Source organism: Ursus arctos, unplaced genomic scaffold, assembly GCF_023065955.2.
Source record: "Ursus arctos isolate Adak ecotype North America unplaced genomic scaffold, UrsArc2.0 scaffold_18, whole genome shotgun sequence".
In the NCBI taxonomy this organism is placed as follows: Eukaryota; Metazoa; Chordata; class Mammalia; order Carnivora; family Ursidae; genus Ursus; species Ursus arctos.
In genome coordinates this window covers 12270144-12296957 of record NW_026622852.1, presented here as the reverse complement: position 1 = coordinate 12296957, position 26814 = coordinate 12270144, and the positions used below count along the sequence as shown (strand labels likewise).

Below are 26814 nucleotides of genomic sequence, written 5' to 3'. Positions count from 1 at the left end.
ACTGAGCCACCCAGGCACCCGGATTTTCACATTTATAAGGCCCTTTTCATACATAGCCTGTGATGGAATTCTCACCACTCTCACCATGCTTTCAATATAAAAATGCTAGCAACAGGGTAAGAGAATAGTCAGGATGGGTTTTCTCCATCAACACTTAACACAATTGAGTGTTCATCATATGCAAGTGCCGGGGGGGGGGGGTGCTAGGGAGGAGAGAGTGAACATGGATCCCAATCTCAAGGAAAAGAGCCGATAATCCGCTAGCAGCAGTGAAATATGAGCGTGACTGTCCCTGGGCTACTAAGGAGAACTTACTTGTAAGCAGAGAGAATTGGACAAACAGATTATGGCTCAACCACTTTTCCCCTCACCCCCTTGCCTTTGTGAAGTGGTTTTTGTGACCTATACCAGGAAGTTGTCTCATTGATGGTTCTCCCATTCTGCCGCATAGCCTCCTCACAATGTCATGGAAACTCACAAATCGGGGCTGCAAAAGGCGTTTCAGTGTTCTGGCTATTGATACAAGTCACAGTTCATGTTTGAACTCTTCGCCTTAGACAAACACAGAGACTGTGGTGATTCACCTTTTAATGTCTATTTAGAACATAAAGTTACACTTTAAAAGTTTTATATCCTGTAAGCCAAAGAAGTCCTCGGATAGAGAGACATACCTTCCAAAGAAACTGTTAGAATTTCACAAATTTATTAGGAAACTGGATTAGCTTCTGGTATTCAGGAAGCTTTGATCTTTTCTCTTCCCTCCCATTTTCTTGTACAACCCCAGTTCTGACTTTTTGTGCTCATAGGTAATTCCTCTTTCAGGTTAAATGCTTCCACCCTTTCAATTACTTATGACCTCAGTGGGTTTGAGAAAACTCCGCAGCATGATCAGTTTTCATTATGATGTAAATCAATGTAATAGTATGTAGCAATAATGTCCACGACACCCTCAACGCTTGCCAAGTGACAAAAATTGTTTTTAGTGGCACCACTATGACAATTCCATTATGTTCATAATTAGTCCATATTATTCAATTTCCTTTATGGTGAAAATTATGTAATAATTAGACTTGCTTAGGAGGTTTGCATATGGTATCCACGGAGCAGTACTTACCAGGGCTTTTTATAAACCAAATCCAAAGTAAGCTAACATATTTCAGATTCGGCATAACATCAAATGGGACAAAATTAAAATATAATTACAAGATAATGTTCTGAGAAAGAAGCCATAAAATTTAGGTGGCAATGTGTGTGTACCATAGTAGATCGCACAAAAAAGCCTTGAGCAAACAATAAAAGTTTAAAAAGCAGGCTCTGCATTTTCTGAGTTTAGTGAGAAATATATATATATATATATATATATATATATATATATATATACACACACACATATATATATGTATATATATGAACCGTATGAAAATTAATTATAGTACCCTTGGGAACATTTACCACTGTTCCTGCCCGTGCTGGGGCACAAGTTTGAGAAGAATGTGAACCTCTGTCACAGAGAAGATGGAAATGACAGAAATAGTAAGCAGTGGCCGTGAGTGGCCACCAAGAAAACTGATTTATTCAGTATGTAGAAGGGAAGTTTATGAGATAAATGTGCCCAAAACACCCTCATGAGAGAGGCTGTAGGAGGCAGGGTAGAGGAGGTAGAAAGAAAGCCACTTGCGTGTTTGCTTTGGACATGTTCTAAGTCATTCTTTTCCCCTCCCTCCCTCCCTCCCTCCCTCCCTCCCTCCCTTCCTTCCTTCCCACCTTCCTTTGTCAGAGAGAGAAAGTGAGCAAACACAAGCAGGGGGAGTGGCAGAGGGAGAAGCAGGCTCCCTGCTGAGCAAGGAGCCCAATGTGGGATTTGATCCCAGGACCCTGGGATCATGACCTGAACTGAAGGTAGACGTTCAACCAACTGAGCCACCCAGGCGCCCCTCTAAGTCATTATTTTCTGAGTGCACAAGAAATCCACTGGGCTCCTCTAATTCCAGTGTGAGCGCTTCCGAGCACAATGTCACCACCATGAAGAGCCACACTTAAAACTTTCAGACGTTATCTGTCCAATTCTCACAATAAAGTACAGATGACAAATTACGGCTTGATTTGCAAGTAGAGAGGACCCTGACCCTTGACATCTCCAGTCAGCTATGCTACTTGTTTTCACTTCAGAGCTCATCTTGGAGACTTCCAATTTTTTGGTTTTTTTTCAAAACCACCACTAGAGAAACAAACTTTCATAAAATAAATATGACTAACACTTTGAAGTAAAAATATCCACAAAGAAATTGGTGTGGGAAGATGGTGGAATTTCCATCGACTCATGAAACAATTTACATATAAATCTCCTTTTTTCTTCTTCACCCATTTAAATTATTACCATTTCTTGTTCAGACTCGCTGGCAAAACATCAGTGATTTTAATGTGAATCCTTCACATGCTGCCCCAAACCAGCTTTATCACTCAAGTAAAAGCAACTAGCCAGACCCAGGAAATGGTAGAAAGGTGCCCCACACAGTCTGTCCACTGCTATCACTTTGCTTCCCTCTCGCCACGGATATGAGTAAATACCATTCAAACCTCTTCACTAAAACCAACCACGATCGCAAGTCAGAATTGGCGACTGAACTTCAGTGTTACCAAGAATAAAGAAAAGAGACACTCTACCGGGTCTTCAGTTTTGTGACTATTCAAGAGGTCAGACAGGAAATCTTCATGAAGGCTCTCTCTCCGAATGAGCGTAAATTCCCTCAGGAAAACAGCCCCTTGGCTTTGGTCTCCGCATACCTAGGGAGATAAGATAGCCAATTAAGCCTTCAGACAGAGCCTGGAGGGAGGGGACACTGAGGAATTAATGTCTCTGAGTTGAAGAAACTTCTTGGATGCATTTCAAGTCCGATTAGAGCAATCAAAAACAACGCACGCAAATACATATTAATGTGAGAGCCACTAGCATATTCTGGCATGCGGCTCCTTGGATGGATGCCAGGAAAGTCTACTGCTAAGCTGGCACCTCTTAATTGACTGGTGTATGATGCCAGATTCAGACATTTTAAGTTATCTTTGAGTCCAGGTCAAGCCTAGTTTCATTCTATTGGGTTATCCCTCTGTATGCGCCACCCAGGTATCCTGCACCCACAGGGATCAATCTCTATTTCCATGGATGTGAGCATCTAGGTGGGTCCTGATGTCCTGTTAAATATCTAGCAGACGAGGAGAAGCTGGCCTGGTCCCATTACTGACTTCCTGAGTTATTCAAGTACTTTAGAACCAGATGCACTTCAGCTACTCTGGAGGGAGGTATTGGAGAACTTTTATCTAGAGCTTATCACATACCAGGTTCTTCACACATGTTATCTTGCACCAGCCCCAGGAGGTGTCTGTTATTAGCCACACTTTACAAATTAGGAACTGGAGGCAACAGGGTTTCAGGAATTTGGCAAGTTAGTAAGTGCTGAAATGAGGACTCAAATACAGGCCTGACTCTCCAACCCCTTTCTTATCATTATCACATTGTGCTACTGAGCTACTCAAATCTCCGGAGGAGACACATTGTTGAGGAACTCCCATAAATGCAAGGGGCGGTGGATTCACCCAAGCTTCCCACTACCTCTCCGAACCTCAGTTTACGCACTGTAAGACAGAATAGTATCAGCATGATTGGGTTGCTGAGAAGACAGGAGATAATACAGGTAAATATGTAGTACACTGACTGACCTAGAGGAAGCATTCAACAGGTAATAGCCATAGTTATTATCGAAAGCACATTCTGCTCAAGGAAAAATTAAAAAATTTTAGCTTTTAACATACATGAAATTCTTTGACCATGTTTATAATGTCTGTAGTGGATATTATAAATGAGTATTGTATTATCTTCATGTTAGTTTAACATTTAATTTTTATACATTTTCAATTGTATACCTTTTTATGGTATCGGTAATAGCACCAGGAATATGTGGGTGTTCATATTATTAATTTATGCCTTCTTCAATGTCTGTAATAATTCCTAATAAATTCAAATAATTTTAATTCCTAAACCCTTTGGAAAGGAATAGAATTTTCTGTAATGTATATGTAAATGGCTTCTGTTATACAGCACAGTCAGTATCATTGGGGTAGACAGAATCTTGGGCCCCTTTACTCCCTAGTATCCTATCTCTGAATATACTGCTTAACGTGGCAAAGGGACTTTGCAGATGTAATTAAGTTTACTTATTAGTTGACTTCAAAATAGGGTTAATATCCAGGATTATCCAAGTGGGCCCAGTGTAATCATAGGAGGCCTTAAAAACAGAACGTTCTTTGGGCTGAGGGCAGGAGAGAAAGTCAAAAAGATTCAAAGTGTGACAAAGACTTGACCTGCCATTTTTGGCTTGAAGATCAAGGGTGGGGGGGCACATGGGAAGCATGAGAGGAAAATATGTTCTGCCAACAATGGAGAGCTTGGAAGAGGACCTTTGCCCTAGAGGAGAACTACATCTTTGGCCAATACTTGGATTTTAGCCCAGTGAGACCCTGACTGGAGAATCTAGCCATGCCTGCCAGACTTCTGACCTACAGAAATTGTGAGGTAATACTTATGTATTGTTTTCAGCCATTAAATCTGTAGTAATCTGTTATGGAAGCAACAGAAAATTGATACAATCATCAAGAGGCAGGGTCGAGGAGAGGTTATCTTGTTTCTTTGCCTACACCGTTTCGTAAGAATTAGCCAGTCCTGAAGAAGCAGAGGTAGAAATGCAGACTAATTCTTAGAAATGTATCCTTCTGGGTAAACTAACTCATTCCCATTACATTTAAAATTAAATTTCTCATTTCTTTTTTCATCAGGGTCAATCATTCCTTGAGTCTGTAGTTACATACACTTCAAAACCTGCCTTGACCCTGTAACTTCCCCGATTAGAAGCTTTCAGGGATCCTCCACTTCCTGTTGGGAGCGTTCCAAATTCATGGCCCCGTGCTCAGGACTGCTCACAGCTCTTCAAGTTCCAGATAAAGAATAGCCATATTTATGCAGCTTTTTCTCAAAAAGATCAGAACCTGAGTTTAAAGTGACCTAGAATTGATGTGTCTTCATGCCACTCTTTGCGAAAGGACTAAATGTATGCTGATCACTTCTAAAGTTCACATTTCATTAATAATTTCTCCAACAATCCTAGGCTATTTTGAATTCTAAGTCTGTTATTCAAAATGGTGGCCACCTTGTCATGCAATGTCATAGTCTTCAAAAGCTAAAGTCTGAAGAGACTAACCAACTTATGTGCATTTTCTTTGGGAGAAATTTTGTGCCTATGAAAAACATGTTTCTTTTGTTAAACTGATAAAAGAAAGAGACAAAATGACTCAAATATGCTCCAAAAGAGAAGGTGAGATGCCAAATATAAAGACTGAATATGCAAAGCTACAAAAAAGGAAGGATAATCAACAAACACTTAGTGCATTTGGTTTATGCTTTAATTCTCAACCATAGCTGTGTATTTGTTTTAGAAACCATTTCTGCCTCTTTGTATTTCCCAAGAATGCTGGCATTTATAAAACTCAAAATTCTTACCAAGATGCTCAACTTCCCCAATCCTTTTATGTGATACTAAGGCAGAAGGTCTTAATTAAACTAAAGTTCAATTTAATATTGAGAATAGATAAGAACATACAAGTTAGATGAATGTAATTATAACCACTTTCTCCCTATAGATATCGTGTGCGTATCTGTTTCTCATTTAATTTTTATTCATGAACACTATTACTAATTAGGCAATTTAAAGCACCCAAATTAATTTGATCATTATTAAGTTAGTTTTGAATATCTGTATCTATCAAACCATGGATAATAATTATTATATTCTGTGTGTTTTAGAAATACCGTTACAATGAAGGAGATCTATAAATATATAAACATACATAAATATGTAAATCTTAGACTTCTATTTCAAACTGATTTTCAAAATGATTATTTATCTGTAGTTTCATGAGCAAATATCTTCTCCCATTCTGTGGGTTGTCTCTTTGTTCTGATGACTGTTTCCTTTGCTCTGCAGAAGCTTTTTATCTTGATGAAGTCCCAAAAGTTCATTTTTTTCTTTTGTTTCTCTTGCCTTTGGAGATGTGTCATGAAAGAAGTTGCTGTGGCCGATGTCGAAGAGATTACAGCCTATGTTCTCCTCTATGATTTTTTAAAATTTTATTATTTTTTAATAATAATTTTGTATTATGTTATGTTAGTCACCATACATTACATCCTTAGTTTTTGATGTAGTGTTCCATGATTCATTATTTGCATATAATACCAAGTGCTCCATGCAACATGTGCTCTCCTTAATACCCATCTCCAGCCTATCCCAATCCCCCACCTCTCCTCCCCTCTGAAGCCCTCAGTTTGTTTCCCAGAGTCCATAGTCTCTCGTGGTTCATTCCAACTTCTGTTTACCCCCCCCTTTCATTCTTCCCTTCCTTCTCCTACCGATCTCCCTGCTATTTCTTATGTTCCATAAATGAGTGAAACCATCTGATAATTGTCTTTCTCTGCTTATTTCACTTAGCATAATCTCCTCCAGTCCCGTCCATGTTGCTGCAAATGTTGGGTAATCGTTCTTTCTGATGGCTGAGTAATATTCCATTGTATATATGGACCACATCTTCTTAATCCATTCGTCTGTTGAAGGGCATCTCGGCTCCTTCCACAATTTAGCCATTGTGGACAATGCTGCTATGGACATTGGGGTGCATATGGCCCTTTTCTTCACTATGTCTGTATCTCTGGGGTAAATACCCAGTAGTGCAATGGCTGGATCATAGGGTAGCTCTATTTTTACTTTTTGAGGGACCTCCACACTATTTTCCAGAGTGGCTGTACCAACTTGCATTCCCACCAACAGTGTAAGAGGGATCCCCTTTCTCCACATCCTCTCCAACAATTGTTGTTTCCTGCCTTGTCAATTTTTGCCATTCTAACTGGCATAAGGTGGTATCTCAATGTGGTTTTGATTTGAATTTCCCTGATGGCTAATGATTTTCAACATTTTTTCATGTGTCTGTTAGCCATTTGTAGGTCTTCATTGGAAAAGTGTCTGTGCATATCTTCTGCCCATTTTTTTTATTTGATTATTTGTTTCTCGTGTATTGAGTTTGAGAAGTTCTTTGTAGATCTTGGATACCAGTCTTTTATCTGTAGTGTCATTTGCAAATAACAAACTGAGGGTTTCAGAGGGAAGGGGGGTGGGGGATTGGGATAGGCCGGTGATGGGTATTAAGGAAGGCACGTATTGCATGGAGCACTGGGTATTATATGCAAACAATGAATCACGGAACGTTACATCAAAAACTAAGGATGTACTGTATGGTGACTAACATAACATAATAAAAAACTAAACAAACGAACAAATAAACAAACAAAAGAAAAAAGAAAAAAATGATTACTTAAATCCAAAGTAATATCTTTTACTCATTTGTTTTTTTGTTTGTTTGTTTGTTTGTTTCAGTCATTCATTTTTACACACATTTACTCAAGTGCCAGGAGCTTTATTAAAGGACATATTTCTTCCTTTCGGGGCACTATCCTTCTAGCGAGTACGTGGATGGGACAGAGTCCACTAGATGCTCACCAAAAGCTACCATCTTTTCACCAACACCGGTACACCCAAAAACATTTCCTAGCCTCCCTTGCAGGGAAGGTGGCCAAGACTGAGTTTTAGCTGGTAGAAGTGATCAGTGATACACAAGGCTTGTCATAAAAATCTCCCACATTCCTTCCTCCGTGCTCTGTTGCCCTCAGGTCTGTCTGGAATGGAGACAGCCTCAGGGACATCTTGATGTCAATTGTTAAAGGTGTCAGAGGTTCCATCAGCCTGGCTCCCTGAATGACTGTAGGCAGGAAGGCAGTCCCACGACCTGTTCGCTTACCTCATATTGTAACATGATCAAGAAGTAACAGTCTACTGGGTTGGAAGTTGCCCATGTTATAGACTATTTGTTACTATGGCTAACCTGCTGTAATTAATACAATAAAAATATTCTAGATAAGCGCAGAATGCCAGGAGAATACTCAGCAATGGTGATTACCTCTCCCAAGAAAGATTATGAAAGACTTTAAAGTGGGGTTAAAGGAAGAGTGGGGATTTACTAGCCCGACAAGAGGAATGGGAGTGGGGAAGGGATGATTATTATTCCAGAAAGGAGGAAGAGCCTGGGGAAAGGCACTAAGGCTTGAGATACCTTGTTTGTATTTTATGTAATCTAGCATGGCAAGAGTGTATGGGTACACGAGAGCATGGGATAAGGACAGAATTTTTATACTGCTCAGGGGCCAGATTATGAATCATGCTTACAGAAGCAGCCAGTATTGCTTGGGCTCATGAGTTTGGAAGTGATTCTGGCAGCTTTGAGGAGGTAAGCCTGGAGATGAGGTGACCAGTTTGTGATCACTGCAATTACTCTGATGAGAACTCATCAGGGCATGAGGGGCTGGGAGGAAAGGAAGGACCAGAAAATTTGGTGGCCAGCTGGATGCCAGTGATAAGTCTCAGGCTATGTCTATATTTTCTGCCTGGATTCGAGCAAAAGAGCAGAGTGGACAATAGCCCTTACAACAAATAGGAAATACAGCAGAAGGAGCAATTATGTGAGTTAGATGAGGAGTTTGGTTCCAGAGACGTGGAGCCTGAGGGACCTTCGGCAAAGGAAGCTGAGCCTTGTGCACCGGAAGGACACTGGTCTGGAGATATGTAAGTGTTGGCATCATATGGGGAGTAGATGACACTTTGGCATGAATGAGCTTGCCAAGGGAAAGTATGGCGAATGGGAAGGTATGAGAGCTCAAATAAGAACCATCTGGGGAGAACCGATACTTAGCATGCAACATGGATCTATCTCTGATGGCCTCGTTCTACCAACCGAAAATATTAACAAGGCCATCCAAATATACCACATTTCATCATTTTTAGGCATTCTTCTATTGGTTCTCCATGAAAAGACATTCATGATAACATTACATTCAACTTATTACAATTAATTTCTTAAGAACAGCCTATGGTTCTTTGGGCTATCAATCCCTAACCCCTGAATTCAACTAAATGTTAACTGAAACTTGAAAGTTTCCAGGATAACTCACATTTGAAAATTCTGTTTCCCATGATTAGATCAGGTTTCCTGATTTTTGGTTTGGAAAATAAGGTTACTCTACACCTGATATGTCAAAACTCCCCTTGCAGTTATAAGGTAGTTAGCATATTACTTTAAAAATGCACGAAAACTAGTGCCCCATTATGTTTTGGATGCAGTGGTGTTAGTTTTGCAGTTAGAAAATGGAAATGTGAGAAGTGGAGGAATTTTACACATGGCCAGTGGCAATGTTAGGATTAGGAATCAGAGACAGTGACTCTAGAAAACTCAAGTCTCTGCTGGATTCAAATCTGGTTATTCACCTCCAGGAGCAGGGCAAGAAACAGTAATCATGACTGAGTCACCTATCTGTTTCTACCGCATTTCTAGACTCCTGAGGAGTGCTTCTCAGGAAGCACAAAGACAGTCATGCGCTAGAATTTGTATCCTGTGATGAAGATTGTTTCCCCAATTACAGTCTCCTTTCCTGCCTCAAACATTGACTCCTCTTTCTGATCGTTGGCACACCAGAGTACTCCGTAGAGAACCCAGGAGTGTAGAAATACCAGCTCCCAGAATAGAGTCTCATTAGATCCAGGAAGGCATGGAAGCAATTTATTGTTGTGGTTTACGTTCTCTCGTTCTCTCGAATGGGGCTGAGCGATCAAACATAAAGAGATTTTAGGGAGGGACAGAGGTAAATACAGGAAACAAGGGAGTCTTTCAAGTAACTCTCTGTTCTCTACCCCCTGAGAGTGAAAAGGAGGTAAAGGTAGTTAAAATGAAAAACCAAAGTCACTGAATAATAACAAAAGGTTTTGCATTTGGCTTTAGGATACAATCAGAAACTCCAACTATGTCTACGTGTACTTTTGTCTTCAACTTCACACTCACTCCCATCATAACCTGGCACCAAGCATTCCCCTGCTTGACCTGACTCTCCGTGGCTCCAGAGAATTCTGGTTAGTATTCTGACTCACAGTTGTCGGCTCACAATGAACGTGATTGGTGGAAGAAAATATAAGAATACCCCTCCTCAGAATGTCCTACTTCTTACAAGTTTGCTCTATGGGTTCTGACTAGAATTTGGAATGTTAAAACACAGAGCAACTGGTTCACATTTTGGAATCTCTGCCATCATTAAGGAAGAGTCCAAATTTCTATAGAAATTGCAATGCTGATGATAGGAATGGATTATGGCCAGAGCTTTGAAACAGCTATAATGTTCTTACAACTCTGGGAGAGGCATCCATTGACATCCAGGCTGGGAGAGAGGGATGTAGAAAAAATAGAAGTTTAAACATACAAAGATGCCCTCAAATTATCAGTTTATTGTTGTTCTTTCCTCATTTAGTTTTTATGTGAAAACTGAAATGTAGTCAAGTTCATGCCCCATGGGTCGGATTTAGAGTTCAATACTACTTAGAAAGTGTAGCACTGAAAACCACACTGCTACTTTTTTTTTTCTTACCAAAAGGATTTTGTAACTTCTATTTATGCCCATATTTTGGTTCATAGTTCACTAAGAAGCAAGATAGTGAAGTTGTGAAGTCTCAACAGATTAGAATAATCATCTAAACAACTTAGGTAACTGGCTCCTGCATTGTCGGAATACGTACCTATATTTAAATGCCAATGGATAGTGAAATGATCGGTGCCAGGGTTGTGCGTTCTTGGCACAAGGGGGACACTTCAATGCTTACTGAATTAATAACTGAACAGGAAGTTTTCTTGGATGCCCCCAAATCTCTAGCTCTAGTTCTGAGAATCCCTACCAAGTAAGAGGAGGAAATACGAATTTATATGGACTCAAAGAGCCCAAAGGTAGCTTTGGCTCTCAGTATCAATACCATCTGGTCCTCAAAATCAAAGTCACTCAGAGACCAAGGGTACGAAGAGAAAATCTGTTCCCAATATAAAAGTATGAGTAACTTCGGTTTGAAGGAAAGCGAACCAAAGGATGAATACGCTATCACTAGCCCTTAAAATATTGATACACTAAGCCGAAAATGAGAATAGTCAAAGGAAATTTGGGGACTAAATATAGGAAGAAGTAGATTCTATATAAAAATAAATATAGATGTTTCTTTTTTTTTTTTTTTTTAAAGATTTCACTTATTTATTCGACAGAGATAGAGACAGCCAGCGAGAGAGGGAACACAAGCAGGGGGAGTGGGAGAGGAAGAAGCAGGCTCATAGCGGAAGAGCCTGATGTGGGGCTCGATCCCATAACGCCGGAATCACGGCCTGAGCCGAAGGCAGACGCTTAACCGCTGTGCCACCCAGGCGCCCCAAATATAGATGTTTCTAACTTTATTAAAGGTCCTGACATTTGGTAACAAAGTGAGTTTGTCTGACATTAGTAAATTCCATTTGGCAATAAACAAAAGTCCCTGATTCGGAAAAGGAAGTTAATCATTTTACAGCCTATTCCTGTTAGGGCTATTCTAATGGATCCGAATACAATGAAAAAAAAAATCCAGTCTACTTTCAGTGGCTCCCCTTCCATTAATCCCTAGAACTTCATTCCTGGTAGGAATATTCTAATATAGTAAGATGAGGAAATGAGTAAACCGTAATTTGAATGTAAAAGAAAAAATTACGGGCATATCATCTTAGTAAGGAAAATTCCTCATTATAATGCAGCAAAAGTATTTCAGAGACTTCTGAGAATATGCACCAAAATAATGGTATTTACAAACGTCTCCAAATTCATAGTCACCAGTCAGAAGAGGCTCAACCAGCTTATGCTAAGATCAGCCACTGTGTGCGCACATGTTTACCAGTGAGAGTGGGGAGACAGTGTCACTGGATAAACTGCTTTCATTGCTGTGAGAGCCCACTTAGAAAATCATCCGCTTATCTCCAAAAGTACTGTTGGGTGTCTTGTTGGGGAGTGAATCAGTCTCCTTGGACGGACACTTTGTGATGCCAGCATACCTAGCCATACCTACAGCCACGGCAGGCTTGTCTGTGAAAATAAAAAGGTGCTTGAAGTGGCTTCAGGTGTCCTCAGCTAATGGCTGCCAACTATGTGAGCTGATCAGCTGTGTTATACTCCCTCGAGGAAAGGCTGAATATGATCCCCAAGAAGATCGGTGGGGGGAGTTAATAAAAACATTCGTATAACCATATTTAAGCCACTGACATTTATATACCTGGTGTTTGGAGCTTAAAAACATTTCAGCATTCTGTTTGTTCTTTTACCGACTTTAATTACCATTTCTAAGGATTGTAAAGATAATTGCTAAACAGTTAAAGCAGAAAGAAGTGAGATGGAACATACTGGTCCAAAGTGTTCAGCTGGGCCTCATAATTCCTGGTACAGATGTTCATGCTTAGTTCAGGTCTGATTTAGAGTAACAGCTATAATATGGTTGGAGGCAAGGTGACCAGATGTAGCGGAATTTAAAGATCTGTCCCAGAATGTCAATGAAAAGAAACTCCATTACCCTAGCAAAATAACCTTTACGCTGTGGGGTAGGGGGGAGTCATGCTTCAAAAGATCCACTTTATCTTTAAGGTAGATAGATAGCTACCTTGATAAGGCAAGGAGTCCTTAAAACAACAACAAAATAAGAAATGAACAAAAACGTACAGAGGAATGTACCCTCCCAGAACAATGTGTAAAAAAAAAGAGGCAGCAAAAGGAATTCTATCAAAGGGTTTGCACGCACTGTGTATAATGTGGGCTTGATCTACAGGTAAGCTGCATTTCCATAACCGATTATTACCATGAGCGCCGAAAAGAAAGTGCTAGAAAGAATTTTGGAGACCCTCTTCACCAGCCTCTTAACTTTTCAGATGAGGGGAAAGATCCATTGCCTTCTTAGGCATCAGGTAGAGAAAACGTGGGTTTTGAGACATAGCCCTTGACATACATAAGACGGCCAAACAGCCCAATTAGTCAAAGGCGGCAGCAGCTTTACCAAAATATGTAGTGAATTCTCTTCTTCCTTATCTTCCTTAAACATTTTAAGACGCATCATACCCCATTCCTACCAAGAGGGGAGCGGAATACAATTTCCAAAGTTAGGATACTCGAGAAAGCTGATTTCAGCTGTGATTCAGATCTACGCTTGGACAGTGAAAGAACATACAAAACAGAAAAGGCAGGATTCCCTGTGCTCTGCTCCTAAGGAGAAGGGCACATTACTGTCACATCTTCTAAAAACAAGGAGAGACAGATGTGGTCTTAAAATTGTTCCTGTGTGCTTAGGTGTATGCTTTAAATGGTACATGTAAAATGAAACACTCATTAATGCAAAAATTCAGGGAGTTGAGCAGTTAGAGGAGAATTTTCAGATGAAAAAAAAAAGGAAGGACATAAAGGTGTCTACGTACACACTGCAGTAGTAGAAATCAATCTTCTTTAGTTGTATACTTGGCAATGTTTATTTAGCTCAACATTGTTACCCAGGCTTTTCTAAAGTTGCTTAGCTGAAAGGTGTTGAAAGTCACGGTACCTCCCATATTCTGAATCAAAATGAAGATTGATTAGGGCAGAAATTCTTTCTTCGCCCTTGCTTAGTTTATATTAACTCCTTTGGCAGCCATAAAGATGTGCCACTCAGATCTCCTGCTGCAGAGAGCTTAATCGACAGATGGCCAGATGTACTCTGGATCTACCTCCTTGTTGCCCAAGGGCTGAGCTCCCAGCCCTGGCCTGAGCGCAGCACACACCAAAGCAGGTCCTCTGACAGGTGACTTCTGCTCTAGGGCTTCCTACTGGCTGGCCAAACCCTCCTCAGCACTGCCCTGGGGGCTGAGACTCTTCCTATCCAACCTTTCTGTTTTCTCTCTTTCTTCCACTGGGGACAGCTGAGTTGCAGTCATCTGGCCTTCTCTGCCTCCCTCATCTTTTCCCCCATGAATCCTCTTGCATTCTTAATCCTGTCTTGGCACCTGTTTCTGGATTTCAACTAACACAGTGCTTCTTCTTCTGACCCAAGTGCTATGGGAATGGAACTAATGTTCCCAATTCACCATCCCATCTACAGCAAAAAGGCCACGCGGTCTCCATGATGCCAAAGAAATGGTGAGAACACTATTAGGGTTTCTTTTCACTCTCTCTGCATAGAAGTCTCAGTTAATTCTCTACAGTACTGGGAAACAATGATCAAAATTGGTGGGTAAGAGACAGCTCTGATTCTGCTTCCTGGATCCTCACCCAGACTGCCTATACCCAGCTCCAGGCTCACCCCATTCTAGCATGCTTCTTTGTCCTACTACTGAAATGTAAGATAGTACGTCCAATACTCACTGTATTCAGTTGGCCCAATGGCTTGAATTACACACAAAAGGAAGTACACACAAAAGGTGATAAGTTAAAGCATTTCCTGGGCAAATCAGCTTTTACTGTTTCATGAACTCTAGAAGCTTCTCTATCCCTGGCTAGAAGTCTTACCGACATGTGCCAATATTTCAGAGAAAAAAAATAGGATAGTATAGACCCATGTAGATTTACTCCCCTTTTAAGGAAATATTCAAGCACAGTTCTCTGGATAATGCTTTAATAGCAGCAGTAGGGTAACTCAGATACATGTGCGTTCACCACACCCTCCCCACCCTGCACACGCATACCCCATGGCCCGGTCTCTAAGAAATGTAAACACAAAAAGTGGGAGAAATATATATCAGTATTTAAATTGTATATGTACCTTAAAGAATTTCAAATATTTACTCAGTATCTCAAGAAAATGACCAAGAAATGGGGAGGTTTACACTTAACACATAGCAAGCGTTCTTTAAACGTCCACTCTTCCCTCCTCACCCTTATCTGTCATTCTCAATGTACTTCACACAGATGGCAGCTGGTTCTTCAAAACTCTTGTCTCTCAACTCCCAAGTTATTTCTGAAATTCGGCCCATGTATTCCTCGGGGAAAGAGAAGTGGAGTGCTGAATATATTTGTCATATAAATGTATTATTACTTCGTCATATAGTAATAATAGTTTGTTCCTACTAAAGAAGCATAATCTTTGTAAGGAAATGAAAGCACTTAATAGGCATATATGTGTGTGATATGTATGTATGAATGTGTATATGTGCATGTGTGTTGCAAAAATCTCAATGTGACCTGAAAATGGGAGACCCAGGCACCTGATAGATGATGGGTCTTATTCGCATGGGGTATGGAGGAGCCTTTTGGAAGAGAATTCATTTCAGCTTGGTCTGGACTCAGAGCCTTGGATATTAAAGAAAAAAAGAACAATTCTACACTCAACATAGTGATTATTATGACTCAGATTTCATCAGAGCAGGAAGCCTTTGAGTAAAAATCAAAAAGGTGTGGCACTGAAAACCAAGCATGGAAGCTAACAGAGCATGGAAGCCTGCTTTCCCATTTGACAGGTGGGAGCTCTGGCTCCTCCAGACTTAGAGCATCAGCGGCATGGACCAGCAAGAATGCCCAGCAAGGACAGGGACTAGACCAGGGGAGACCACAGCACCTGCACAAGGGATAAGGACAGCCAGGAGAAAAGGGGGGTTTGCGCAGGAAGTGGATCAGCTGTGACCACTACAGGCAGTTACATGGTGCTTCCACTCAGCTTCTTAGGCACAGAAGCCTTGACAGTGAATATCCCCATAAGGGCTGGAACAGGAAAGGAAAGCAAATGGCGGCCTTTGCATCATGGTAAACAGTGCTTGTTCACAGGTACCACTCATGGAAGCAGCCCAAAAGGACAAGGGCTTTCAAGGATCTTAAAGGTCTACAGTGAAAGGTAGGGCAGAATTAAGTCATATTCGTCATTTAAGCTAATGATAATATGAATCTTGTATAAATCGTTCACTGGAATAGCTTTGGGATCACCAATTATATGCCCCCCCCCACACACACACACACCACACACTACCTTTCTTCTTGACCATGAAATTATTATTCTATGTGTTGCCAAAGCAAGCACTTGACCATGAAATTATTAAAAATAACTTTTTACCACCAATTTTCACAATCCACATTTGGGTTTATACTAAAAGAAAAATCAATAGAAAGCCAACAATCAAATACTTTCTCTTATTTTCTATTCTATGAAAAATGAGCTCAGTGGAGCCAGGTCATGTTCAATTGGGTCTAGTTCTTGATATGGGTGTCCATTTTCGATACTTCTCAAGTGGTACCTATTTTCCAGAATGGTCCCAATTGAACAATGCCTCCTAGAATTAATGAACATGTATAGTGCCTCCACCCCCACCCCCTGCCCCCTACATTCATCCTAAATCTGGGATGGTTTTGTGACTTGCTTTAACCAATAGAATAAGGTAGAAGTGGCATCATGACAGTTTAGGGTCAAAGAATGTTGAGGCCTAACAGCTTTCACTTTTGTATTTTGGGGAATTCTGGGTGACCAGATATGAAGTCCAGGCACCCAGCTAAGGAGGCTATGTGAAGTGACCAAATGGAGAGGGCTGCATGGAATAGGAAAAGTCTTAAGACTATGTGGAGAGACACAGATATTCCAATGTCCTGGTTGAGCCCAGCCTTCTACTTGTCCCTACTAAGTTACAAGATATAGGACTAAACCATCCTGGACATTCTAGTCTAAGTAAGCTTCCAAATGAGTGCAATCCCAGCTGATGTCATATGGAGTAGAAGAAACATCCAGTCGAGCCATGAAATTTTTAACCCATGAAATTATGGGAGGTAATACTGACATAGTTATTGAATTAAACCACTAAGTTGGGACGCCTGGGTGGCGCAGTCGTTAAGGCGTCTGCCTTCGGCTCAGGGCGTGATCCCGGCGTACCGGGATCGAGTCCCACATCGGGCTCCTCCACTGTGAGCCTGCTTCTTCCTCTCCCACTCCCCCTGCTGTGTTCCCTCTCTCGCTGGCTGTCTCTCTGTCACATAAATAAATAAAATCTTTAAAAATAAATAAATAAATAAACCACTAAGTTTGTGGTTAATTTATTACATAGCAACAGGTAACTGAAATACCACAGTAGCATATGTTGGAGGGGGAAAGGAGAAATTTATCTTCATAGCCCATGTTTGCTTTCAGAAGCATGGGGGGGGCAGTTTTCCTTCTAGATCGTCCATATCCGATGAAAACCGGAATCTTAAGACTGTCAAAGGAATTGACCTACAGTTGACATTCCAGGAAAAAATAATGATCTTTCAGTAGGGTCCTCTGATTTTGTGACCCATCCTACAAATTTCAAGACTGCATGCTGCTAGAAATTTCTTGTACGCTTCATTCATTTTATGTTTAGAGTAGATAACATCAAAGCCAGCCAATGATATTGCCATATCATGGACAGTGTTGTTATTAACATCATCTTCTTTGATATAAGTGGCTGTAGCTCCTGTAAATACTAGATCTTTGGAAAAAGTTTCAGTGTAATACACTTCTGGTCTCCTGTTCACTGTGTTATTCCACAGATAATTTTGATAACTGTGAAATGATATAAAATGATTACTTCTTGGTATAATGCCAAATATAGGGACTCCATTCTTCATATTTTAAAGATTTTATTTAATTATTTGAGGGAGAGAGAGGGAGAGCAGGGGAGGGGCAGAGGGAGGGGGACAAGCAGACTGCCTGCTGAGTGTGGAGCAGAACCCAATTGGAGGACACTGAGATCATGACCTGAGCTGAAGTCAGATGCTTAATGGACCACCCAGGTGCCCTCTATTCTTCATTTTGTATTTTGAAAGTCCCCAAGGCCACCGCCCTTCCACACACCTTTTGGCAGGTAATAATTTGAAAGAATTATCCGGGTCTTTGCTCCTCATCCATTCTTCCCTGCCTTTTACCAAGTACTTTTCTGCCTCAAAATGTCACCATGCATCTGTAAGCCCCAGGGATCAGAACCACTTTCTCTCTATATATGTTGAGCTCTATAAATAGCTGAGTAATAAGTCAATGAAGGCATTTTGTTTATCAATGTTTAATTTTAGAAATTTTAGAGCTAGAAAGAGGCTTAAAAATCATTCAATCTATCTCTCTCTGGAGTCTGGAGAGAAGATGATTGACTTTCCCAAGAGCATATATTTGATGTGTCAAAGTCCAGGCTACAGAGTAGATTTCTGGATGCCAGTCCCATGCTCTCTCCACCTCAGGGCTCCAGTGTCCATCTCCCCTGTTTGGGTTATCTCTCCAAATAGCTGGCAAGTACAGGATATGGATGACAGGGAATCAACGGATTGCAAGCCCAATGAATCAACAGTGAAATGTGGCTAATTAAAATGTGGGCTGCTGTTAAAAACACAGTGTAAGAAACAAAACATATAATAGCTTTCTTCTACTCTGTGCTCAACTGACCATGAACATGGGATACATAATTAATTTCTAGATGCCAAACTTTAAGGACAACTGATAAACCAACAATATCTAAATAAGAAAATATAATGGTGACTATCTGGAAAGCATATGACAATCAGTGGAATTAGTTAATAGCATTTTACCTTATAAAGGGAAGAAGATTTAGGAACTGTCTTCAAATACTTGAAGGGACACTTCTGAGAGAGAGGAAACTTTCTTGCCTCAGTCCTCCACACCCCCTTCCCGATCTTCATTCCCTTCCCATTTACTTGTTCCTTACATTTGGACTTCTGTTGTCACTCCTCTGCCCTCTTCCAGCTCACCAAGGCTGATCTTTTCATCCACTTGTGCTCTGTCACTGTCCTTAATGATCATATGCTCTCTCTTGAAAGCCTCTCCCCCGTGGTTTATATAACAACCGGAATGACTGTAACTCTTTGGCCATTTCTTTGGTTTCTCAGTTGGTAGATCCTCCTGTGCTTCCCTTCCACTAACTATAGGTGATCTCAGGGCTCCATCCATGAGCATCTTTCTCCACTTTTTCTTGCCCTAAGATTTTTTTATTAGCTCTCGGAAAGCTAGCCATCTCTTCCGAACATATGATTCTCAAACCCATATATGGAACCTTGGCTCTTGCATGATCATGTCCTGCACTTCCTGCATCCACAATTTGAATTTTGCCATGCTCTCCACTTAGAAAGGCTTCCTTCCATTTCCTCCTACTGAAATTGTGTCAATCCTTAAAGCCTTCTTTCTCTATATGTCCTCCCCGTACTCTCTAAGCACCCGTAATTTCTCCTTCACTGAATCCAGAGGTCCTGATCTTCTAGTTGAGATCTGGAGTCATGCAACCTAGATAGCATAGCTCACCTCTTCCCTGTTGGGTGTTTTGGGTAACTTACTTAAACTGAGTCTTAGGTCCTTCATGTGTAAATGGGGGAGAATATTGCTATTTGCCTTACAGAGCTGTTGTGATGATTACATGGGTTAATATATGAAAAGTGATTTGTAAACTATAGAGTCCTATATAAACAGAGTTTGGTAGTAACATTACTACCAGTGAGGGTTTTTTTTTTTTCTTTCCTATTTTTTTTCAACAGTATGAGCTAGCAGAGTATGTTCAGTCAAATAAATTAGTATTTCCATCTTGACTGACTCACTTGGCTGGAAAAACATGTGGACATTCCAATGTAAACAGGATTGGGGAGGAGGTGTAGGAGACACATGTCATAATTTATTGAGATAGGAGTCCTGGCACCTCATTTTTAAACAAAAAAGCACAACATATTATTACTTTGCTAATGGCATGTATTTCCATCTCTCTTGTGGTCATTTGGGAACTTGTCTTACCTCCCCTACTGGTCTATAAAGATATCAAAGTCAGAGACCCTGACCTATTGATCATCCTGGAAGTCCAAGAATAATACCTTAAACTTAGAATGTGTACAATATTTGCTGAATGAAAATAAATTTGGCACATCTAGTTTAAGGGAAGTGGAATTCAGCCATAACATATCCTGATAATATAGTTTTCAAACAATTAAATATAGTTTCTTGAGTTGAAGTTGGCTAATTAGTAGGTAATGAAGACTCTGGCACTATATGCATTTGCACAAGACCTGAAGGAAGCATTTATATAAATTCTGAGAGTCTTTCTAACTCCAAATCTGTGGATTAATTAGCTAAAGTTATTGCTATCATTTCCACTGTCATTCCCCACTTCTATAAATAGTAGACAAAAAATAGATGTCCAGCAATTGGTGCCAACATTTATTTTCTCGACACCGTAGTCATGCAACAGTCTTTTGGTTTGCTCGTTTTGGGTATCTTTGGAGCACTTTCTAGTTCTTAGGCATCTGAATAATGGCCTCTTTGATCATGCATTAGAATTTGAATACGCTTATTCATCAAATAGATGGACTAGATAATGTAGAAACTACCAAAATACATTTTCTAGACTAAAACAATCTAAGCTGAGTAATTTTAAATATAGCCCCTTAAGGCACCCCTCCCCAGTTGCATTCCCAGTCAGCTTTTCCCCTCATTCTCTCTTGGGGCTCCCATTTCTACTAGCAGCTTTCCCTTCTATGTAAATATCATTGTTTCCTCTTTCACAGAAAAAATTAAGTCCCTTAAATGTGAATATTTTAAAATGACCGCCAAAATTACATGCCCCTACCCCCATGCTTTCCTCAGTGCCGCACATTAACATGTCTTTTCTCGGACCTAAGGCAAATGTCCTCCAACTATACTCTGAATTTGATTCACTAATGTTCCTGTAGTGATCTTGTTCCATTAGTCATCACTTTCTCCTCCCTACCCACACACATATTGTCATTATTTATCTACGGTTGACCCTTTTCTATGTATACCTGTTCATATTGAAAAGAAAAAGGGAGAGGGTTGCCTGGGTGGTTCAGTCAGCTAAGCATTCGATTCTTGGTTTTAGCTCTGGTCATGATCTCAGGGTTGGGAGACAGAGCCCTGCATTGGGCTCCGTGCCCAGGGAGAAATCTGTTTGTCCCTCTCCTTTTGCCCCTCCCCCTGCTCGCTCTTTCTCTCTCTCTCAAGTAAATAAATAAAATCTTAAAAAATTAAAAAAATAAAAGAAAGAGAGAGGAGGGAGAGGAATGAGAGAGAGAGAGAAAGAATATATAACTTTTTTCTTTTTACTCCGTGATCCTGTATCCAATATTTTTCCTTCCTTTCAGCTGCTTTTCTAGAAATAAGTCTTCACTGCGCTTAATGGCACCGCAAGCTTGACCAGTAGCAACCATGAATTTTGATATCATCATCCAACTAAAATTTCTCTGGCTATGGTCATCAATGACTAGGTACCAAATACAATAGGCATTGTCCAGTTTTCATCTTACATCCTCGAATCATGACTTGGTTAGCTACTATCTTTTGCTTGAAATGATCTTTTGCTTTCCTTTCCATGACACCACTCCCTTTGGATTTTTCTCAATCTGTCTCATGGTTTCATATTCATCTGTCCCCTTAAATGCTGGTGTTCTTTGGTGCTCCATCCTTACACAACTTGTGTCTCATTTCACAATTTATTCCCAGAAATTTTTTCCCTGACCATGGATTTAGACAGCACTGATAAGATAATAACTTGCTAAAATACGCATCTCTAACCCAAACTCCAGATACATGCACCCAGTTACCTATTAAGCATCCATAACCAAATGTCCCATAGGTACCTCCCAATGAAGATTTCAATATTTCATTGTGTCCACCCTTTACAGAAATGCCCTTCCTCCTGCAGACTTTATCTGTATTGGCAACGCATCTTTCCATGTGTCCCAAGCTAGAAATCTTTTAGTCTGCCTAGAATCTTTTATCTTCCCCCTACACAAATTGATTGCCAAAATTTGACACTGTTGTCTTCTAAATGTCTTTCCTACTTTATATCTCCAGATGTGGTCAGTTATCCCCTCAACTACCACAGCACTGGTCTTAGCAGTCTCTCTGTTTTTAATCTTATCCCTTCTTTCATCTAACACCTGCACTGCTGCTGGAGTGAGCTTTCTAACCATTTGAAAAAAAAAAAATCCAATCATGTCTCTCTCTAGCATGACATGTTTTAACAATTCTTTACATTTTCATGCAGTTTCTCACATTTTAATGAACATCAGACTCAGCTGGGGGTCTCATTATAATATAGATTCTGATTTAGGAGGTCTGGGTTTAGGCCTGAGATTCTGCATTTCTAACATATCCCTTGCTGATGCTGTAGTCCAGCAACCATGCTTTCAGTAGCAACGTTCTACAGATTAGAACCCAACCTCCTTTTAAAGGCCCCCCAAACCGGGGTGCCAGGATGGCTCAGTAGGTTAAGCATTCAACTCTTGATTTCAACTCAGGTCACGATCTCAGAATCGTGAGGTCCAGCCCCGCATCAGGTTCTGCACTCAGCATGGAGTCTGCTTGAGGTTCTCTCCTTCTGCCTCGGCCCCTCCCTGTGCTTGTGCGCTCTCTCTCAAAACAAATAAACAAAATCATTAAAGGCCCCCAAAAACCTTTTTTGTTGGTCCTCTACTTATCATTACATCCTCTTCTCCTATGTGATCATCTGCGCCTCTCCGCCTGCACACTAGTTCCATTTGCCTCGCGTGCCCATCTACAGAAGTCTATTGGTTATAAACTCCTACTCAGATCAACTCTATCTTAGCAAGTTTCTCTCCCGCTCTCCCTCAGACTATTAGCTCCTTTAAGGAAGAGTCTGGTTCATCTCCAAGGTCCTAACCTAGTAGAGTACCCTGGCCCAGAGGAGCGAGTCTCCAAAGTTTGGTGAACGGGTACTCGATCTATTTGTCTACAACATAAGTCTCTTAAAAAGTTCCATTGCTCCTTAAACACTTCCTGTTGGAGAACATGCTGGCTGATAATCATAAAACAAAAATTCCAGTGAAATAAATATAGATGTTTTTTCCTTTTCGAAATAAAACACATACTAAATCGAGAGTAGATAAGGAGAAGATATATAATATAAGCACATACTACATATAGAGTTGTATCTTATATTTAATCAACTGGCATTCAAGCAAATTTATCACTAATAAGAAATGTTTTCATGTTTTTCAAATTGCTTCACCAAACTCTTTCATTTAAATGTGTCCCCTGAGTACATTACTAAATGCGTTAAATGTGTCACCAATTACAAAATGTGTCACCAATCACAATTAGCTAATAATGAGGATTAGCTAATGAGTCATTAATTTTTATAGCCTCACTGCCTGGAATCTCATCATCCAGGGTTATCAATACCCTGGGAAAAGTGAAACAATTAAGTAAGATAAATATTTATTTACTTATTAAAGGTAAGATTCCTTAAACTTTTTAATTTTCCCTTCTTGTCTTTCCTAGACAGAACCCATGGATACTTCTAACATTCTGCTCATTCTTCATGACTGTTGCAGATTTTAATTATATTTTTGCAGATTCCTATTTGACTCAACTGTAGCATATCACCTTGACTTTAAGAGACATTTCTATTTTATAACTATCAAATAAATTCCTATAGTCTGTTAATTTTTTCTGTCAGCGAATGTTAAATAAACTTTCTTTTTCAAATCCAGGCTGAAAACAGGATGTACCATTTGTTTATACTATGTAAACATTAAAAATTGTGAGTTTTCTCTTTTATTTAAAAAAAAATCCCACTTCCTTTACTCCCCAAACTATATTTTTTAACCTTAAGAGTTTGTCAGGTTTTCTCTTATAAAAAAATTACTAAGTTTCTAAGGGTTTTAAACTTTCTTTACATCGATGAAACAGCTTTTGGCCTTTTATTACCTTATTTTATTTCAACAAATATTTATTTAGCTTCTACTATATTGTTAGAGCTGTGCTGGAGGGAGTGGACACAAAAATAAATATGGCCTCTGGACTTCACGATCTTCTAGTAGAAGAAAGAGAATGGTAGATAACCATAATAGGTAGGTGTCTGGTGGTAATTTATCAGTTTTAATTTGCATCTCCTTAAGGTGTAGTTGTAACAACTTGTCAAAATATAGTATCTGCTGTATGGAGATACAAGCTCTGTGCCTTGCATCCATAAAAGGTAGTGGAATAGAGTGGCTGCTCCAAGAATAACGACATGTGCTCGAAGAACTGCAAACCACTCTTCATTTTCAAGCCTGCTAATGCGTATGCCTGAAGCTCCTAGCTAACAATTTCCTTCGTTGCCTTGGTCTTTTGGACCAATCTCAGGAATGAATCAATCAACAATTAGCAACTGAGTCTCCACTCTGTGCAAGACTCTATGGAAAGTCCTATTCCACTTGCTGGGTGGTTGTGAAAATGAGACCTATAAAAAGTCAAGCACATCCACTTCTTGGGTATTTTCACCAGTGTTAACAGCAGCTAGGAAGAGGGAATTCCCAACAATTATACTCTTTCTATAATAATGCAGATAGACTGGCTGCAACTGGCTTTCAGACAATGAATGGGCTGATGGAAACTACAGATTATAGTCAAACAGGTGCTGAATGATGAGTCATGCCACCTCCTCACCTACCAATCTACCATCTTTCTTTCTTGTTCACTTTCTTTCTTGGTCACTGAAACTTTTTTTTTTCCTGAGTAAATCAAATACTTTGGCATCTCTTTTTATCAATCAGTAGCCATTGCTTTCTTCAAGACCATTTACTGGATTCCTAACTTATACCAGGAACTGGTCTGAGTGTTTTACAGTAGAATCTTTTCAAATGCTCTACGAAATAGCAAGACAAACTCAGTCTTAATTGTATTGCATAGTTGCTGAAACTATGTTTCAGAGAGATTACATACCTTGCCCAATAGTAGAGCTGGAATTTGAATTCAGGACTATGCTTTCTTAGAGATTAAAACATAATATTCACTTACATAAATATTATTGGGCACCCTCCTACATGAGCAACAGTGTAAATAGAAGCTATCAACAACTCAAAGATAAGAGCTCTGCCCTCAAAGAGTTATAATCTGAAAGGTGAGAGGGAAATGGAGGGGTGTTAACCACTTAGAAATATAGACCAGAATAAATTTGTTTTGCATTTGTATTATATCACCATAAAAAACTACACAAGAAGTTTTACGTTTTTATATATGCATATAATATACAAATACATTCTTATAAATTGTTCTCATTACTATAGAAGCAGATAACACGTATAATGAAAGTCTCCTAACCCCCTGAATTCTAAATTTTTGTAAGGGCACGCTACCACACTCACTGAAGACCCAAACGTGCAGTTAAGTATTTTTTGAGCACATGCTTTGCAGATAGTATGTGCTCAAAACATGCCTGTTCTTAGTGTAATGTAGCCACCATTATAGTATCACATAAAAACCACAATCCGAAATTACCACCTGTGCTTCGCTTAATTCCGCCCTTCTGCCTCCCCCCAGCACCCGCTGATATGCCTATAATCTTCGCAGTTGTGCCTTTTAGAGATTGTCATAAAATTGGAATCCTATAGTAAGTGACCTTTTCATATTAGCTTTTTTACTTAACAATATGCATTTAAGATTCATCAGTGTTTTGCATGGCTTGATAACTCTTTTTTTTTAATTGCTGAATATTTTGCATTCCCACTTGCAACGAAGAAGGGTTCCTGATGCCTTGCCTCAGCAACTGGTATTGTCAGGGTTTTAGACTTTAGCACTTTTTAGAGAGGACTCTCTCGACCTTTTTAGTTCTTTCATTGTATCTGTTTGTTTTTTGCTTTTGTTTCTATGCCTTTTTTTATTTTTATCTTTTTCCTATTCATTTTTTCACTGTTTTTCTCTTTTCCCTTTTATTTTCTTCTCATTTTCTTTCTGTATCCTACCATTTTTCTTCTTCCGTTAGCTGGTCATGATGTACAACTGAAGACTTTTTTTTATATATGTATAGTCGACACACAATGCTACATCAGTTTCAGGTGTACTTCACAGTGACTCTACGTTATACATTATGCTGTGCTCAGCACAAGTGCAGCTCCCATCTGTAACCACACCACCCCATGTCAAGACCATTGACTATATTCTCTCCACTGTACCTTTTATTCCAATGACTTATTCATTCCACAACTGGAAGCCTGTATCTCCTACTCCCCCCTTCACCCATTTTGTCCATCACCATTTGTCTATCCTACCAAACCCTCCCCCCCCCCGTAGTCATTCCAATAGGTGTGCAGTGGTAACTCATTCACTTTCATTTGCATTTCCCCAGTGATAAATAATGTTGAACATCTTTTCATATGCTTATCTGCCATTTATATATCTTTTTTGGTGAGGTATCTATTCAGGGCTTTTGCCCATTTATTAGTTTTTGTCTTGTTGAGTTTTAAGTGTTTCTTTGCATGTCTTAGATATAAATCCTTTTTTATCGGATATATCTTTTGCAAATACTTTCATTCTGTGGCTTTTTTTCATTCTTTTAATGCTGTATTTTACAGAGTTGAAGATTTACATTTTAGTAAAATCTAGTTTATCATTTTTTTCTTTCATGAATTATGCTTTTAGTGCTATATATAAAAACTCATCACCAAACACAAGATTACACAGACTTTTTTGTATGTTTTAGTCTAAAACTTTAATAATTTTGCATATCATTTAGGCCTATGATCCATTTTTTAAGTTAATTTTTATGAAAGATGTGAGGTCTGTAACTGGGTTCATTGTGTTGCTTGTGGACAGTTGTTCCAGCACCATAATCATGCCATTTATTATCACTAGAATGAGTGGATTGTTGTAAGTGATATGAAGTTATTAATGGAGTAATATATAAAACTAACATGATGATTAAAATGCCTTTGACCTCACACCTGTTAGAATGGCTACCCTTAAAAAGACAAGAGATAACAAATGCTGGCGTGGGTGGAACTGTAAAGTGGCACAGCCACTATGAAAAACAGTATAGAGAATCCTCACAAAATTAAAAATAGAACTACCATATGATCCAGCAGTTCTACTTCTGGGACTATATCCA

The 26814-nt window shown here is 39.6% G+C and overlaps 1 protein-coding gene across 3 annotated transcripts in view; it reads right to left on the bottom strand.

The window, feature by feature from the left end:
• The window catches only part of ADAMTSL1 (ADAMTS like 1), an 878957-nt gene that overhangs the window by 630593 nt on the left and 221550 nt on the right, over positions 1–26814 (bottom strand). For all 3 annotated transcript variants that reach the window (XM_044386899.3, XM_044386900.3, XM_057313473.1), the window contains exon 2: positions 2665–2784. In XM_044386899.3, the coding sequence (XP_044242834.3) occupies positions 2665–2784 (120 nt within the window). The remainder of the gene's footprint in view (positions 1–2664; positions 2785–26814) is intronic.